Here is a 12,741-nt window from a genome sequence, read left to right as displayed (position 1 = left end):
CCTGGCTTTGGGTGCTTTTGTAGTATGTTTTGGGTCCTTATTCTTCTGTACTGTGAAGTGCTATCCTATCAGTTTTGCAGCTTTTAACTGAATCTGAGTAGCAAGTATAGCTCTATGTACTTCAGGATTCATCCTGATATTTTTATCAGCAGTCTCGCATCAATAAACATCAGTAACCCAGTTCCACTGGCAGCTATACATGCCCATGCCATAACAGTGCTTCCACCATCTTTGACAGATGAAGTGGGGTGAAGTTGCTTATTAATCATTTGGCCGGTTACTTCTGAACCTGTGAAAATGGAGGAACTGTGGGGTGGTGGGGGGGGGGTGGAATTTCTAAGCTTATGTTAATGATTTTGTTAACTCCTTTAATTTAAAGCTAAAAGTCCACACTTCAATCATGTCTTGATATCTATGAGGAGTTATGCAGGTTTTACCCAAAACCAAGACTGCATAGTTTTGTATTGGAAGAGGAAAGTACATCTAGACATTGGAAGTGGGTTCGTGGGATCTGCTTTGCACATGCATATCAGAACTAATAATAACTTGGGACTTGAGTTGTCTTTAGCCAAGCCTGACTTTTTAACTCTGTTTCCTGCAGGCCTTCTTACATGCACAACCCAATCCACAGCAAGTTCCACAGCAGCTCCCTGTGGGGCACAGACTGTCACATGCACCATATGGAACAAAGCATCATCCTGTAAGACCTCAAATACACACACTGGTAAACACACCCATGGCCCAGCCGGAGAGATCTACACACACACCACCAGCACCCAGTGTTCCTGTCACTCATGTGGAGGCTCCTCAGAAATCCACTGCTCCAACCCCAGCCCAGCAACACCTTGGCGTATTTGAGAGGATCATAGACCGCCTGAGCATAATGTTCCCTGTGTATAGCAGGTGAGCGTTGCACAATGGCAGACTAATGTGCTACTGTTTTAAAACAGGTAGTTTATTGGTTAGATGGGATTTAAATTCTACGTATGATCAATGTGTATTTGAGCACTGAGATCTACTGTAATCCAATAAATGTAACCTAACAACAAGTTTGTCTTTGAGCGAGATGTTAATTTGGTCATTTGTTTCTTTCAGGGCTGTCCTAAGCAAGTTTATTCAGGAGGTCCGCAATGCTAATGGGAGCCTGAACATGCTGACTTATGAAGAAGTGATCAACAGAGTCGCACAGCTTATCCTTGACCACCAGGAGGACTCACGAGTGAGATGGCAGCTTTTTATATTTCCATTAGGAATGAGTACACGAACTACATATTTAAATTTTAAAAATCAAATTCACATTTGAGTTAGCAACACTTCAGTCTGCTACTTCTTACTTTTCTTCTCGCAGTACAAACAAAAAAAGAGCATTCTAAGCTTGCTTTTAACAAGTTGTCCCACACCAACAACAGACCAAATAACCCAAACCTTGTCAACAGAGTAAAGGCTGGTTCATACCTGCTGGGCATGAGGCACAGCAGCTGGACCGCCTACATTGCTCTGTGTTCATACCTTTTTGTGCCACTGTCATTGCTCACTGTGTACTTTGACGCCAGAGCTGTGGTAGCGCTGTAGCTTAAACTTGTTCATGCACGTAGCTGGAAGCTGCTCTTTCCCACACAGTACAAATGGAAAAAAAATATTTAAATGTATATTCATTTTGGGATTGCAGATGTAACTGGGTGACTAACGTTACAAGCAGGTCCACAAACGCAGTTGAGAAACCTTTTTTTTGATGACCCTTTAACACTATTTCATGTCATTAAAAAAAACAAAACATGGAGCTGGTTGTTGTTGATCGATAAAGAAGATGACCATTGGCTGACCCCAAGGTGGCATGTAGGATGCACATTAAGGCTTACAAAGTTGGTTCTGACAATGTGATTAACTGTCTGTGTAGGATCAGATCAACTCAGTGAGTGGGGATCTGGTTGGTGTAAGAGAGAGTGTACTACCCAGTCCAACTCCCATTGACTCGAGCAGGGCTACTCCGACTCCTCCACCTGCACATGTCTGGAAGAGCGTGTCGTCTCAACATCGCAGCACCTCCAAAGCGGTAAGACTTTGTAGACATTCATACATACATACATGCTCGTCTCTACCCATTCTTACATGCCTGACCCAAATACCCCTCAAATCCCCCCTCCTTCTTCACAGGACCTTCTAAACTGTTGCTTGATAGTGCATTTCCAAATGTTTCTTTTGTGCATATTTTTTAGTCCTCTTGGCACTTAAAACATTTTGAAATGGCGAGAAACATGATATGGGTGGACCGGTCACATAATTTATGATGTGCATTTCCCAAAGTGGCGTTCCACACAGTTTTACAGGAAGCAAACCTACCCAGGATTAATACACTAGACTGAATCTGCACTCTTGAACAGCTTCCACACTGAAACGCATCAAACTGGTGCCCCAGACTGAAAAATCAGAAAAAAGTCGAAGCAGCTAAACTTGCCACACTTTTCTGTTGTTTCTTCAATCCCAGCTGAATATGGAGGATCCCTGTATTATCTGTCATGATGATATGGCAGCTGAAGATCTGTGTGTGCTGGAGTGTCGGCATAGCTTCCACAGAGAGGTAAGAACTGTGCCTGTACTCTCTTCAGTATAGTAGGGGTGTTAACCGTCACGGCTCAGTGCGCACGGTCATGATGAGAATACACAGTACGCGTAACCTATAGGTTTGTGCAGAGATTGATCAACATAATGCAAAATCAAATTTCACAAGCACAACGATTGCACCCAAAAAACAGTTCGCTACACTTCCACTTCGCTACACTACAGTCCACTTCTGCTGTGTGCTGCTCAGTTGTTTTTTTGTTTGTTTGTTTTTTTTTTACAGCTTTGCTGTTTTAAGATAGTAAAATAGTAAATAATGTAAAATGTAGAGTTTGTGCTGCTCACTCTAGGGTTCAGCACCAGTCTTTAATTTGTGCCGAAATGGAAACCCAGTCCTGTAGTTCAACATAGATCAGTAAATATTGAACAGCATGTCTTATTATAACTGTAATACATTAATGTGTTCATACTAAAGAGATCACCTCTAAATACAGAACTATGACGGATCATTATTTAATTGCTTTATAAAAGAGCTTTGCACGTACATGCAGAAGGGTTTTGGCATGAAAACGTTTGGGAACTCCTGCCTTTAGCTTTAAGCAGTTTGCATGTTAGCAGTATTTACGTTTAAGGCATTTAGCAGACTCTCTTATCCAGAGCAACTTACAAAAGTGCATCGCTGTTTATTTATGTGGAAAATATCCACAGCTAGTTTGTATTGGCTAGGAGCTAAATTACCTCTAAACTTAGATGCTACTAAATACAAAAGTCAGTATAGAGACCACAATACTCAGCACTACACTTCGCCCAAGTACTCTCTGAAGAGGCGAGCGACTCTGCCGGTCAGACTCCCAGGGGAAGTTCTTATGATTCTTTATAGGCTTTTGATCATTGCCATAAAGTATGGAGGGGCTGGTCCATTCTTGACCTTGTAGGCCAGTGTCAGGGTTTTGAAGCCAGTAAAGTGAACGCAGCAGAGGCGTTACATGGCTGAACAATAGGCATTGTTAAGCTTAGCTCAAGCTTATTGGTGTCTGAAATGAGAATAAAATAAATGGAAAAGAAACTTTTAGTCTTGCGCTTGTTGTTTTCCTACTCAAAGTTTTTGTTACACCCTTAAATTATAGGAAAAAACTGTAGCACTTTGGGAGAAAAAATATGTTGTAGTTTTGTTTGGGAATGAAACTTTCAGGTTTTGGCTTTTCAATTTGAAAAGTGTACCATGAGAACATAATTTCTGCTTAATGTAGCGCATTTGCTTTATGTGATATGAGAATTTCCTTTTATTTACAATCTGTAGCTTATTCTTGTCTTTTGTTTATGTATATAGTGTATAAAGTCATGGCTGAAGGAGCAGAGTACCTGCCCCACCTGCAGAGAGCATGCACTCCTACCTGAGGATTTCCCCATGTTGCCTGAACGACATCGCAGAGGACGCGCACCTGCAGCATCCTCCTCTTAAAACACCCTAGAAAACCTAACATGACCTAACCTGTACATGAAAACACCCTAGGAACATTGCGTTAAGTATAGCTGGACCAAGGGTATAAGCATTTACACTCCTCTTATGTTCTGTGTGCCTCTTCTTTTGCTTATTTCCTTTAAAAACGTCCTGCTGATTTACACATTGCTGATCATAATGACCGTTTTTGCTGAGCTGTTGTGCATCATGCAGTCTGTTAAACGCTTTCCCACTGTATCGTGATCACTGAGGACCAATCAGTTGCTTGTTAAGCCGTTTGTTTTAATGGCTACCGTTTTTCTTTTTTTCCACCTCTCCAGTTGTAGTCACATTATGCTGCAGAGCCAAATTCTCACTTGTGTATATATATTTTTTAAAAAACATTTTAAATGGTTTAATTAAAAAATTCAAAGGAAACAAATGGGAATTCCTTTTATTCTAGCTTGGATCATTGTATGGGCTGGAACTACGTTTTAGACAGCAGAAATGGCATTGGTGTATGAATGTGATTTAGACTGCTTGTGCCTTTTTTTGTGTGTGTTTTTTATTTAGCCTGCCTTAGCCTTGAAGGAAATGTGTATTAAAACATGGAGATGATCAGATGTGACTGCCTCTCTAAATATAGCTCTGAAGTTACTCCTTTTATTTCTGATTGCTGTTACTATTATTAGTGTGTGCTTGTGTCTTTTATCCAGTGGACTAGAATTCTCCAGTGAAGGCCCCCCCCCTTTTAAACACTTTTAGATCAGCCACCTTGACTGCTTGTCTAAATGTAGCTTAAAGTCATTAACATTACAAAGCCAAGTATGTGGCATGCTTATGAGCAATGCAGGCGATCCCGGTAGCACTACGTCAGAGGGTCCAATCTTATCCACAAAGTCCTGTCTGGCGGAACGTTCTCGTTCCAGTTCAGCCACCGCAGACCTGCTTCTGCTCGGTTCAATCAGGTGGTCTTTGTAAACAGTTGGTCAGGTGTTTGACACGCCTGTAGTACACTGAGCAGTGTCGCAGAAGAACTGCTATTGGTTCAAATAGAACAAATAATAATTCCTCCATGACACTGAGACATGCCCATACTATGTGGTTGGGATGAGAAAACGCAAGAGCAGTATACTCTCAAGTAGGGTTGCAACGGTATATTGGTTACAGTAGTCTACACAGACTTAATACCAGTATTTTATGAATACATAAATAAATAAAATATATTTTTTAATACCCATAGTTTTAATACCCATTTTATCATGGATGCAGATTAATCTATGATGAAAACCATTTGCTAGACATGAAATAATCCTGAAAAAGCTTTATTTTAAGACACTTGACTTTTATAGTGGAAGTAAAACATTTTATCTACAGTAAAGCATTTGTTCAACTTTAAACTTTCAGGGTCATCTAATACGAGCTGTAAAACAGTGAGATTTTCTGAGGTGGTTCAAAAACCTACTCTTGCAACCCTACTTTAAAGTATAGGTGCAACAAATGGCTCTTTGAGCAATGCTGTAGAATAACCATGTTTGGTTCGATTAAACATAAAAGATGCGAGTGTGAAGAACTACTTTAAACCCTTAAAATTTTTGTCAACATTTTGTAATATATGGTAACCAACAGGTTAGGTTCAGAATTCCTTGGAATTAATCTGGTTACATTAACTTCTATTTAGAGCCAAGTATCTTGCCTTGTCCTGTGAAGGTGGGAGTTTGGAGATACATGAGTTTAATCTCAAAGGTAACAAAATGAAATCAACTAGACCAGATTCAATCTTCTGAGCATAATGTGTGAATAACCGCTGATTATCAGCTGCTAGTATTCGTGTTCACTGCCTGCATCACTAGCGCTCCAATTTTTAGTAAAGGATATGGCACTGGGTTTATACCAGGTTTAATACACCATGTATTACCAGAAGAAAGGGGGTTGTTGCTCATTGGAAATTGCTGATGGCTTCTCTCGCTTTTGCACTTGGTGGTGTTCAGTGTACCATCAGAGAGAGCTGTGAACGCAAGTCCTGTACATTTTAGAACTGGGTTGATCGTTTGTTGTAGCACCAACAACTGTCCCCACAGCAGCAATTCTTGACTGGTACTTGAAACACAAGGTCACTTCCCAAATGTCTGACAGTCGATACCAGTGAATCTGCAGGCTCCGGTGTCACACTCTGCACAGCTTCAAGGGGAAGTTCTCTGTTATTAAATGATCATCGTGAAGAACGATCACCACGTTCATCTCAAACTCTGCAAACAAAGTCGTGACAGTCAGTCTCTACTCTTGAAAAGCAAATGGGAAGTATTTTAGTACCACACCATACAATGAGAACATGAATGCATGGCGGCTAGAATATGATACATCTCATGGTTCTATGTGGCAAAGAAACAGGACTCACCAACTTTAAAGTTTGTAGTTTCGAGTGTAGGGCAAGTGAAGAGCCTGGGGAAGACCATGTATATGGGGATGGGGAGGCCGTGACACACGTCTCCTTCTGCTATCTGGATGTTCTGAATCTCTGTTGCATCTCTGGCATACCCCTCGGCACAGCCTGCGACAGGATACCATATTAAAAATATAAATAAATCAATAAATAAATTAATTAACATGTTATCCGACCCTGGTCTTGGATGTTTTAGCACTTTTTCAGGCTAAACCAGGGCTTATAGCACCTAATATTGTAATCGTTTTCCAATAATGTAATAAATAAAAACAATATTTTGCACTTAACTCAGTCAAAACTTTAAGACAAAATAATGTCATATTAAAAACCTTAACCTAAACCTTAAGAATCTGAGAGTTTATTGGGAAATTCATACATTGATGTGCTACAGGGTTCTATATCTACTAGAGAGAGTGTTCACTGTGATGCTTGGTTGACCATTTCAGAATCCTCTGCTCTTCATGTATTTGGGGAACACAAATGAAGACTTGTTTATCTGTTTGTTCATCTTGTTAAAGTCTATAATGTCACAAATGAAACTCCAAATTGCTGGACTGCACCAGGTAGAGATTCTGTGCCAATGAAGAAATTCATATTCCCATGTTCATATCACCCAGGTTTCATACATAAGCACCATTACAGGGAACAGAATTCCAGAAACCTCCAGAAAGTCTTCCTCAGAGAAGCTGACTGTGAATCTTCAAAGCAAAAGACGTAATGAATTATGGGTATTCCATATCCACTAGGGTACACAGTGTCGTGCATTGTGGGAATGTGCGCAAAACTTCTACACTTTGTTTTGAGACTCCACTACAAAATGGCAGAACCCCAAAGCAGCACACGATATAGTGAATAGGGCACAGTTTAGGACAGGTCTTAATCTATTTGGATAAGCATTACTGACAAACATTTCTTTCTGAAAAAAATAAAATGCTTTTTTTTTTTTTAAGCACAGTACCCCAGTGCTGTCTGTCAGGGTGATCGGACGATGTAATCGGATATGCATGATTAGCAACGATCCACACAAGGACAATGCTTCAGGTGTGATCTTATCAAACAAGAAAATCTCGCCCCAGGTCACTGCTCCATTAATGCAGTAGCAAATGTCTTTCTGAAATTCTAATCAAATCTAAACATCTGTCTGATGCCAAATTGTAAGCAAATTAATCTGCAGATAATCGGGTACTGCTTTCTACTGTCTGTGTTTTGTGTCCATGTTGTATCTGGACCTTGCATCTCCAAAATGGAAACCTTACAGAAGAAGGAAAACAACTGCTCTGAACTTTTAATGGAATTCAATGTAAAAAGATTCTATTTCAAGTCATTTTGGAGCCTTTCTATTGGTCCGTTTATCATGAAATTGGAAAAATATAAAATATGAGGTTTTTGCGTGAAAGTAACGATAAACAAATGAACTGCTGGTTTTGGAATAAAACATGAACAGCTGCATGTGTGTACTCTTCCTCACCGCACGTCTCCACCCTGACAAGCTGCAGCTCGATGCTCTTGATTGCAACCTCTGAACTCTCAACCACCAGCTCCCCTGTGAGAGGCTGCGTGATCACACAGTTAGTGGCGTCCAGGTGGCCTCTGATCATGAACTTGGGCAGAGAGCTTCTCTGCAAGAGGAGGACGGCAATATACGTAAGCAATTACTTCATTTCCAATTCTGAGCAGCTTTTCAGTACCTCATGCACTGCTATGGTTTATGCTTGATTCAAATCTCCAACTGATTTGTTGTTAAGATTTGCAGCCATAGCCAATCACAGCACATTATTCATCTTCATCAGAATCGGTGGGGTATTCCATTCATTCAGCATGATCCATAATTAGGAATAAAAGATACATTGGTGAATAAATGGCGATGCCTTTGACCCGTACCTCTTTCATGTTCTGGAGTGTCTCTGGAGCGATCGTGAAATCAACTGGACTCGGCTGCACTTTGGATTTCTGTGGCTGGAGAACATGGCAGCAGATAATGATCAACGGTTCTGTGCAATTTACTGTGTTTATGGGGTGCCTCCAGAATTCAAAATGTAGTAATAACAGAAACAGGCCTGACCTGACAATGAAGCATGAATTCACATGTCTTGCTCAAGTCTTTTGCCAGCAGAGGGCGCCTCATGTCACAGCGGAGGGTGTACTGAAAACAAGCCCACGTTACTGACCAACAGGGTTACATTCATATACTTGGATATTCCTTATTATTATAGCGTTTTCCAGTAGGTACAACTTTATCTATCAGTATAAGAACCGGATTTAGGCAGTTGGGCTTTAGCTATTTTTGTTGTAAATACATTCTAAAAGGCCTCGTCCACTTTAATTAAACACAACTGTGCAGATGGGATTTAAGCCCAAATATCTTCTTACTGCCCTTAAATGTTGAAACATGGGATACAGCAGATCCCAACAAATCCCTTTAGGATTCCCCCCCCTCACATCTTAACAGAATTACCTGAATGTTGACAAAAACGCCATGATACGTCTCGTACAGCACTTTGTTGCCTTTCACTTGCAGCGGGAACTCGAATGGAATCTCCGTTTTGCCTCCCGGGACCTTGCCTGGTTTAGCCACTTCAATGTTGCTGTTGATGAGCTGAATGGGCTGTGGAGGACAAACATAAAGAGACACTTAACCCAAAGCAATGTAGCAATCTGGGGGCCTGTCGCTTTGGGCATGTGCATGGGCAGTGGCGTGAATCTAATTTCACCTCAGCTAACTTTCTCTGCATAATAAAGCTGACAATCCATCCACCCCTGTCTGATGAACAGTTGTCATTTTGCCAGAGAAAAAAAAAGAAGGCCATGTTGTCTAGGGGCACTGCAAAGGATTGAGCCCCGCAACTCTAACAATTCTGCCATTATTCTACTCGATTAATACATTTTTAGGGCCCCAGTCAATCACAGGCCCTCATCCCAACTTGTCACAGCCCAAACCAGCCACAGAGATTTGTCCTAACATCCCTCCCAGCGTACGGCGCCCCCTTTACGTTGTCTCAGCATTTACTGATGGACCAGCCAATAGAAATGTATCAATGTAAACTGTTAATTTTACAAGAACTTAACAAGTGTCTTACAAGGGTTTCCTAAACAGCAGTAAAACATTGCTTTGTTTTCCTGCTTGTCATGTTGGCAATCAGCCAGAACCTGTTTAGCAAATTAGCTTCAGGGAGAGAAACGGGGGGGGGGGGGGGGGGGGGGGTGAAGCTAAAAGCTGAAATATATATAGCTAGCGCCTGTCACAGCCCAAAGGCCCTATGTCAAAGGCCCTATGTAAGCCTCATATAAAGGCCCTATGTCTGCAACAGGATAAACCAAGGAAACTTATACTAACGCAGACCCTAAAGATATCAGGTTTAACCCTGGTTCTGGTTTGAACTGTTTGCTACACCGTAAAACAAAACGTATTATAAAGTTTATGCTGTAAAACAGAATGTAAAAGATTATTTACAGTGTGGAACAGTTGGCAGTATAAGATTTACCCTGTAAAATAGAAATGCAGCAAGAAATAATAAATACAGCAAGAAGTTTCCACCAGGAGACGGAGAAGGCAGTATAGAAACTTTACACTGTGAAACTGAATACGGCATCAATTTTACACTGCAAGGCGTAAAGTTGACCCGGCTTTAAGAAAGAATGAATGACCAACCTCTTTTCCCCATCTGCCCATCCGAGTTCATTCAGAGCAGATATTGCTTAAACAACCATCATATCCTAGTTAGGGTTACCAGCTGTCCAGGATTTCCCTGGATCGTCCTGAATTTTGCTTTTCTGTCCAGGGAATAAAAACTGTTCCAAGCATGTTCATGCTTTAGAGTTTCTCATGAAGTTTAAACTGGTTCTTTTTTCTCAAATGTAGCATCTGGTTCGTAAAGGTTCTTCAGTTTTGATCTTTACACTGCGTCAGAGTTTCCTGATAAATGGACCAATAGAAATGCTCCAAAATGATCTTTAACTGACTGGACGAACGACTGGAATTAAATCTTCTTAACTTGACGTCCACTGAATGGCATCTGAAGGTTTTTTCCTCCTCCTGTAAAGATGCCATTTTGGATATTTGAGGGTTGTGGCATGATGGCGAACAGTGCATCCCATCCACTGAATGTAGCAAAATATCAAGCCACTGATTTAAGTGTGCAGGACTTTTAGGGGAACAACATGGCAACCCTAAATCCTAGACCATGGTAGACTCCTCACCTTCACAGAGTTGTAGAAAGCCTCAAACACCCCAACACTTTTTGAGCTGAGCTGCAGGTTCACAAGGCCTTCCATGGTGAGAGAGATGCCCTGGTGCTGCACTGCCTCCTTACTGGTGATAACCACCACTCCAGCCAGAACCTCCTACACACAGAGACACACATTTCCAATAGAAGATCAACACCAGCAGATTCCTCACATTCAGTGTAACTACGAGCTGATGGATTCTGGAAGAATCTGGGACTGACATTTCCAGAAATCAACACCCTACATGACCGAGGTGGGCGCCCAACTGTTTTAACAATATAATAGTTATATAATAATTAACACATTTGTCCCCCAGATCCTACACCAGTTTGGGGTCCGAAGTTTGCTTTTGCAGCTACGAGGACAACGCAACGTTAGCTAGCAGCCGGGCTATCAGAACTAACACACACACACACACACACACACACACACACACACATGCACAGACCTCCAGGACACAGTGGCTTCAGTGTATGAGCTTAGTGTTCATTATTACTATTGACTTCTGGACTCTTTTGGTGTAAAAGAAAATAATAACGTTTAGAAGTCAGTCAGGTGTTGCACTGTTGTGCCTCCTATTAATCTAACATGAATTCGCGAAAGCCCGAAAGCCCCTCTTCCCCTCTTCCCCCCGCACTGGAGGAATAAAGCAGCGGTTACTTTACCCCTTCATGATAGACTTTATTAGCGCGCTTCAGTCTTAAATCCAAAACTACGCTCATTTCCCCAAGCGCCTCTCAGAAACACTCAGAAACACAGCGGTTCTTCCTGGTTTCCGAAACCATGTGATGAACGTCATATGATTTGGGCCGTTCTTACGTGCGGTGCTCCGCGTCTGCGCAGTAGAGCACAACAGATGACTAGAACAGAATAGAACAGAATAGAATAGAATAGAATAGAACAGAATAGAATAGAATAGAACAGAATAGAATAGAATAGAACAGAATAGAATAGAACAGAATAGAATAGAACAGAATAGAATAGAATAGAACAGAATAGAATAGAACAGAATAGAATAGAATAGAATAGAACAGAATAGAATAGATTAGAACAGAACAGAACAGAACAGAATAGAACAGAATAGAATAGAATAGAACAGAATAGAACAGAACAGCATAGAACAGAATAGAATAGAACAGAACAGAATAGAACAGAATAGAACAGAACAGCATAGAACAGAATAGAACAGAACAGAACAGAATAGAACAGAATAGAATAGAACAGAATAGAATAGAACAGAACAGAATAGAATAGAACAGAACAGAATAGCATAGAACAGAATAGAACAGAACAGAACAGAATAGCATAGAACAGAATAGAACAGAACAGAACAGAATAGCATAGAATAGAATAGAATAGAACAGAATAGAATAGAACAGAATCCAGTGAATTAAATAGAGTGGACCATAAAGAGTATAATAGAATAGAACAGAATAGAATAGAATCCAGTGTCTTAAATAGAGTGGACCATAAAGAGTATAATATAATAGAACAGAATAGAATAGAATAGAATAGAATTCAGTGGATTAAACAGAGTGGACCATAAAGAGTATAATATAATAGAACAGAATAGAATAGAATAGAATAGAATTCAGTGGATTAAACAGAGTGGACCATAAAGAGTAGAATAGAATAGAATCCAGTAAAATAAATACAGTGAATGATAAAAAAATAGAATATAATAGAATTCATTTGAATAGAGTGAAACAACTACAGTGAACTAGAAAGAATACAATATAATAGATGGAATAAAATTGAATCCAGCAAAAAAAAAACAGTGGGCCAGTAGAATATAATAGAACGGAATTGAATAAAATAGAATCCGGTGGAATGAATACAGTGGGTCATAAAGAATAGAATATAATAGAATAGATTAGAATAGAGTGGAACAACTACAGTGGACTAGAAAGAATATAATATAATAGAACATAATAGAATCGAATAGAATAAAATACAGTGGAACAACTACAGTTGACAAGAAACAGTAGAAAAGAATAGAATAGAAAAGAATACAGTGGAATAAATACAGTGTACTAGAAAGAGTAGAGTAGAATATGATAAAACATAATAGAAT

At 40.2% G+C, this 12,741-nt stretch overlaps 2 protein-coding genes across 10 annotated transcripts in view; one reads left to right on the top strand and one right to left on the bottom strand.

The window, feature by feature from the left end:
• ttc3 (tetratricopeptide repeat domain 3) overlaps positions 1 to 4,666 on the top strand; it is a 29,695-nt gene extending 25,029 nt beyond the window's left edge. For all 8 annotated transcript variants that reach the window (XM_072659621.1, XM_072659620.1, XM_072659617.1 and 5 more), the window contains 5 exons: positions 602 to 903; positions 1,096 to 1,219; positions 1,898 to 2,053; positions 2,486 to 2,578; positions 3,890 to 4,666. In XM_072659621.1, the coding sequence (XP_072515722.1) occupies positions 602 to 903; positions 1,096 to 1,219; positions 1,898 to 2,053; positions 2,486 to 2,578; positions 3,890 to 4,021 (807 nt within the window). In that variant the 3' untranslated portion in view covers positions 4,022 to 4,666. The remainder of the gene's footprint in view (positions 1 to 601; positions 904 to 1,095; positions 1,220 to 1,897; positions 2,054 to 2,485; positions 2,579 to 3,889) is intronic.
• vps26c (VPS26 endosomal protein sorting factor C) lies at positions 4,440 to 11,439 on the bottom strand. 2 transcript variants are annotated; one of them, XM_072659623.1, is made up of 8 exons: positions 11,333 to 11,439; positions 10,641 to 10,784; positions 8,899 to 9,048; positions 8,506 to 8,586; positions 8,325 to 8,399; positions 7,912 to 8,062; positions 6,399 to 6,551; positions 4,440 to 6,249 (listed from the first exon to the last, which is right to left on the bottom strand). In XM_072659623.1, the coding sequence occupies exons 1-8, from the start codon at positions 11,387 to 11,389 to the stop codon at positions 6,167 to 6,169; spliced, it is 894 nt and encodes a 297-aa protein (XP_072515724.1). In that variant the 5' UTR covers positions 11,390 to 11,439; the 3' UTR covers positions 4,440 to 6,166. The 2 variants fall into 2 exon arrangements, with proteins under 2 accessions (XP_072515724.1, XP_072515725.1); XM_072659624.1 differs by having other exon boundaries at positions 8,325 to 8,393.
• Between the last annotated feature and the right edge of the window lie 1,302 nt (positions 11,440 to 12,741).

This window comes from Salminus brasiliensis, chromosome 16 (assembly GCF_030463535.1).
Source record: "Salminus brasiliensis chromosome 16, fSalBra1.hap2, whole genome shotgun sequence".
Taxonomy (NCBI): domain Eukaryota; kingdom Metazoa; phylum Chordata; class Actinopteri; order Characiformes; family Bryconidae; genus Salminus; species Salminus brasiliensis.
Note: the sequence above shows the minus strand (reverse complement) of the source record. Positions and strands in the feature narration are given on the sequence as shown.